The sequence below is a fragment of the Lithobates pipiens genome, unplaced genomic scaffold (genome assembly GCF_037356315.1).
Source record: "Lithobates pipiens isolate NorthernLeopardFrog02 unplaced genomic scaffold, aLitPip1_a1.2 Scaffold_13, whole genome shotgun sequence".
Lineage (NCBI taxonomy): Eukaryota > Metazoa > Chordata > Amphibia > Anura > Ranidae > Lithobates > Lithobates pipiens.
In genome coordinates, this window is record NW_027507718.1 from 10,900,787 (window position 1) to 10,906,786 (window position 6,000).

The 6,000-nt window shown below is 41.2% G+C and overlaps 1 protein-coding gene across 1 annotated transcript in view; it reads left to right on the forward strand.

The window, feature by feature from the left end:
- The window catches only part of ISCA1 (iron-sulfur cluster assembly 1), a 35,127-nt gene that overhangs the window by 25,474 nt on the left and 3,653 nt on the right, over nt 1–6,000 (forward strand). Inside the window, exon 3 of the mRNA XM_077474831.1 lies at nt 555–660. Coding sequence (XP_077330957.1) covers nt 555–660 — 106 coding nt within the window. The remainder of the gene's footprint in view (nt 1–554; nt 661–6,000) is intronic.

Here is a 6,000-nt window from a genome sequence, read left to right on the forward strand (position 1 = left end):
AGTGTCACTAGCGTGACTGCTTTGGGGCTAATAACCTCACACCTAAGATGCTGCAGATAAAATATCTTGCCTCGCTCAAGATAGTTAACCTCCTGATCCATTGATTGATAGGTACTGGCTTCAAGCTGTTCGCTACCCCCTCTCCACAATCCTAACCCTCCACCCAAGAAAAAAGAAGCCACTCTCCTTCATAAAAGCCTGCTCCTTTCTCTGTTAATGCATTTTACTCTCTTGTTCTTTCACGGGAAGAATGTTATTGAGTGGTCTGGTGATGGGGTCTCTTTAACCCTTTAATATGTGCAAGACGTGGCTCACTGTTCCCTGGTTAATCTACATATTTTCGAATGAGCAGCACACATTTCTGATCTCAGTAAGTGTGGTTCTTGATCATGTGATCATTATGTTAACTATGTGATATGGTGATCCCATAACTGTTCACTAAAATCCATGTTTGATAGTAATGCAAAAAATAAAAATGGCATGTAAGCATAAACGCACGCTTTTAAATAAGTCTGTAAAAACTGGTTTGTAACTCAATGTTCTTTTTATAACAGATTGGCTTAAAAGTAGGAGTTCGTACAAGGGGCTGCAATGGCTTGACTTATTACTTAGACTATGCAAAGTGTAAGGGTGTATCAGATGAAGAAGTAATGCAAGATGGTAAGTTTACTGGCACAATTGTTTTCTACGCGCAACCAAAGTTAAAAAATAAATAAAAATTGCTGCATTTTACAGGTTGTGTTCAGCCAGCACATCAGGATCCGCGTTCTTGACATTTCACAACCTGTTATCTTATTTCCATAAACTGCTTCCACTTTGAACACACATCTGGGTTTTAATAAGGATGCATTATTTAGAATACATGCGTGTAGGTTTTTTTTATTTTCATTTTGTTTATTACAAAAGAGACCAAATCTCTCACTCTTAACACTTTTTTAGGTCTCTTGCACACGAGGCTTCATTTTGAGCATCTACCTTCTCAGACATAATTTAATTTTTACAACTTATGGGCTTTATTTTAGCTTGGTAAAAAAAAAAAAAACACTCGTACTGAGCTTTTTCAAGCTGCAGTGTGCAAGAAGCCATATACAAAGACATTACACATGGGTGGGGGCGGCGGTCTAACAAACTCATATCCCAGCAGACCCTTTTCTCCATAATTAACCATTTGAAGACCAAGCCTACTCTTGCAGCACTTTTTTTATTTACAAGTTTAAATCAGTATTTTGTTTGCTGGAAAATTATAACCCTCAAACATTCTTTTGTTTCAGCAGAGAACCTAGGGGATGAAGGGTTTTTTTTTTTTTTTTTTTTTTTTTTATGTTGCATGGTATTTGCGCAGCGTTTATTTTTTTTGGGGGGGGGGGAATACATTGTAATTAAAAAATTTTTTTTTTTTAAAATGTATAATCTAAAAGATGTTACGCTGAGTAAATAGAAACCTAACATGTCACCCTTTAAAATTGCGCACGCTCATGGAATGACGAACTACTGTAAAAAAAAATCTCCATAGTTAACCACGCCTTTACAGGTTACCCATTTAGAGTTGCAGAGGAGGTCTAGAGCTAGAATTATTATTCTCGCTCTAACGCTTGTGGCAATAACGCGCGTGATCACCGGTTTATGTATGCGTGCACACTTGGGTATGCATTCACTTCGCGTGGGGGTGCCTTAAATGTTTGTTTTGTTGTCACTTTTATTCCTTTTACAAGGAATGTAAATGTCCCTTGTAATAGGAATAAGGATGACGGGTCCGCTTTAAGGCTGGATCTGAGGTAAAAAAAACTTTACACAGCAAAAAAAAAATGAATAAAATAAAAAGCCCTCAATCAAATGTCATGACGTTGCTCTGGTCCTCCAAGGCCATAGAGGCAATGCGAGAGGATCTAGTCTTTCTCACTTGCTCTGTGACCAGCCGGCGGCACCTTTTTGGATAGTTTCTTGGGCGGAAACAGTAAGCCTGAGAGGCTAATGAGCCACTTGGATCTTTTTTCATGAGAAAGCCAGCTGAATAAAACCATAATGGGGTTATGGCTGATGGCTTTAGCCTTAACTCTGTAAACAACTTGCAAACCGCATCGTGTTTTATATACGTATTGTGGTTGGCAACTTGATAATCTGGCTCTTACTGTTTGTTGCAACAAAAAAAGGAATAAATTCTTACTAGGAATGCGCCAATACCTCTTTTTTTTAACATTGAGTTAGAGTACTGATACTTTTTTGCAAGTACTCACTGATACCAGCTACCGATACCTGTTGCCTAGGAAGGGGGGGGGGGGTGGGGGGATAAGTGAGGACAGGGTAGTTGAGGGGGGGGTAAATTGGGCTTGTGGAGAGAGAGAGAGAGAGAGAGAGAGAGAGAGAGAATATGGGGATGGGATAGTTATTGGGAGTCATGGGTGCGGAGGTGACAGCTGGTGGAGGGAGGACAACACAACACAGGAGGGCACAGTACAGGTGTCACTGGGCAGTGCGTGAACGCATCCAGAGCTCCTGCTCCCCTCACAGCACACACTGGAACTGAAATCCCATTCCCTTACAGCTACAATGTACACTGGTTGCAGTGCCGACCTGTGAAATTGCATGGTAGGAACGACAATTGGTGGCAGTAGCTAGCTATATACTGTACACATGGTATCTGAAAGGGAATGGGATCAGGAGGAGGAGCTCTTAGTGCTGTGCTTAAGATGGGAGACTGCTGGCAAGTGTCAGGGGTGGTGGAGGGCTTGGAAGGGGGAGCCCATCCCTCACCAATACCTCTCTAGATAAGGGCATATTCTTACCACTGCTGTCCTGTAGGGAAGAGTTTCTGGTTCTGGCAGGCTTCTTCTTCCTTTTTTTTTTTTTTTTTTTTTGATACATGGAGCTAAAGGAATAGTGCACAACACCTGTCCCTGGTCTCCCCCTCCTGTGAACAAATCGGACTTGGTCTTTATCTATCCATTATGGCACGTAATGTTTTAATCTCGCTGCCATTTTTTATTTTTTTTTCACTCTATCTCCTCTCTCTGCTCCATTCTGTATATTGCTTAGTTTATCTTGAGTTCTAACCACTTTCTCCAGATCTTGGCAAATCTTTCTTCTTGATCTTCCTCCCTACTACTCAAATTTAATTTTATGTATATATTCTCTTCTATTAAACCAATCCCTTACTGTAGGTCTCTGCGGGTCCAGCCATTTCTTTGGGATTGCCCCCTTTGCTGCATTTATTAGATGTGGCACGACTGAGTTCTTACATTGTTTGTTTTTACAATATTTACACACTGGAACAAACAAAACCATAGGTCATCAGGAATCTTACTTATTTGATGTTCCTTTTCCCACTTTCGTATGAATGGGGACATTCCCAGTCCCTCCATCTGCGTGAGGGCCTTATAAAGCTGTGATATCCTGTGTAGTGTTTGTTTGTTTTTCTCTTTTTTAACTGTGCCTCTTTAAACCCAATTTCCAAAGTGTATCCCATTTCCTGGTGTAAAAAAAAAAAAAAAAAGTGTCCCTCCCAGTGATATAAGCGGGTAAATTATATTCTTATTTAGCTTGTCTATAAATTACATCTCATATTTTAAAAACTTTCTTAATTGATGTGTATTTTCATCAAGCCTTCTGTATTTTTGTGGTATCCAAATATTCTTAATTGTGTCCTACCTAGTATATTTTTTCCATCTTCACCCATTTGCATTCATCCATTTGTTCTAATACAACTGCATTGTAGTATCTTTTTTAATATCCGGTGCGGCTAATTCCCCCATTTACTTTTCTTCTACTTTAATATTGAGAACTGAATTCTGGGTTTCTTATTCTGCCAGATTATCATAGTTTTTAATATTTTAAAAAAAATATCTGTGGCTATTGCTCTCCCATATATTTACATTATTTCGTATGGTAGCCAGTAATGGTTCCAACGTCAAGACATATAGGAGGAGTGAGTGGGCATCCCTTACTCGTTTCATTAAATATTTCAAAAGATAGGGAGACACTCCTGTTAACTTTACTGCTGCCGGGATGATTATTTAAGGTTTTAATGCACTGGCTCATTTTTGGGCCTATCCCTAAGTTCTCTATTGTGTCCATCATGAATCCCCAGTCTACTGTCAAAACCCTTTTCGACATCTATTGACAAGAATAGCTCTGGGTATTTTCTCCCCTTTTTGTTCTATGTAATAACAATACTGTTCTTATCTCATTATCTTTGCCTTCTCTCCCTAGAATTGACCCAGATGGATCAGACTGGGCATCAGTTCTTTCAATCTTGTGGCAAGGATTTTTTGGGAACTATTTTTGTATCGGCAATTAACCACTTGCCACCTACCGGCCATCATATGGCATCCTTGATTTTGAGCGGGGATATCTGAATGATGCCTGCAGCTAAAGGCATCATTCAGATATCGTCTTCTAGAGCCAGTGATTCCCTACACCATAAGAATGATCGTAGCGGCTGTTCTGGCGCTTGTTTGTTTTTATGGGCGGCGAAAGACATCGCCTCCTCCTGCTGCCCTCAGGTGCTTCTACGGACTGCCGGCCCCAGATGTTGGCGATAAGAGATTTCCGGGGGATCAGATGGTCCCCGGAGTCTCTATGATCGTTCATAGGGCAAGCGCAATGTTATGATGTCACGCCCGGCCTCTACATTCAAACAAATGGCGCCGCCTTGGCTGGGAAGCTGAGAGTGTGTTTGTTTATTTTTTATTTTTTTTAATTTCAGGCTTACCAGCCTAGAGGTGAGATGTGGGGTCTTATTGACCCTATATCTCACTGTAAAGAGGACCTGTCATGCTTATTGCTATTACAAGGGATGTTTACACATATTGCGCCCACGTTTGTAAACAGTGTTCAAATCACACATGTGAGGAATCGCCGCAAACGTTAGAGCAAGAGCAATAATTATAGCCCTAGACCACCTCTGTAATTCAAACATGTAACCAGTAAAAAAAATAAAAAAATTTAAAGCATTGCCTATGGGGATTTTTAAGTACTGAAGTTTGGCGCTATTCCACAAGTGTATGCAATTTTGAAGTGTGACATGTTAGGCATCTACTTTGTGTAACATCATCTTTCACATTATGCAAAAAAAAATTGGGCTGTGAATCAATACACACTTACACCCTCACACCTATGTATCGCCACTGCGCTTATAAAAACCTAAAGCTCCTGGTGCCACTCTAAATAAATTAAAATTGTGTACAATATTCCTAACAAACAGTGTGGAATAAGCGGCGCTAAATACTTTGTGGATATAGCCAATAACACACACTGTGAATACTAATGTATTCAATAAGTTAATACAAGTAACAAGTGTCAGTGAAATGTAGCACATCAAACTATAAGTGAAAACACCCTGTGAAATGAGTGATTACAGAAATAAATGTATTGATAGAGCTGCACGATTAATCGTTAAAAAAAAATGCAATTTCGATTCACACCCTCCTGGGCAACCTGCCAAGTGTAGAACTTGAAACATTGTAGCTTACTTCTTAGATCAAAGGGAAAGAACTTCTTGTGTAAACAAATAATCTGGGCAGTCTGCCAAGCTTTCAACCACCTGTAAATGCAGGAAGTTTAACCACTTAAAGTCTAAATCTTTTTCTGACACTTCTTTCTTAAAGCGGAGGTCCACCCTAAAATGGACCTTCCGCTCATCGGATTCCTCCCCCCCTCCGGCGCCACAATTGGCACCTTTCAGGGGGGAGGGGGGTGCAGTTACCTGGATAATCCAGGTAACTACACCCACTTCCGGGCTATCTCTCTGCGGAAAGGGGCGTACATTACGCCCCTTTCCGCAAGTGCCCGCCCCCTTCCGCAAGTGCCCCGCTGCCTGCTGGGAAACACACAGATCCCAGAGGCAGCGGGGGACCGTCCTCATTGCGCAGCGCGGCTCGCGCATGCGCAGTAGGGAACCGGGAAATGAAGCCGAAAGGCTCCATTTCCTGATTCCTATACCCAAGATGGCGGTGGCAGCACTCGAGTGTCGATCTTGAGATCGGCTTCGGGTGCCGACATCGC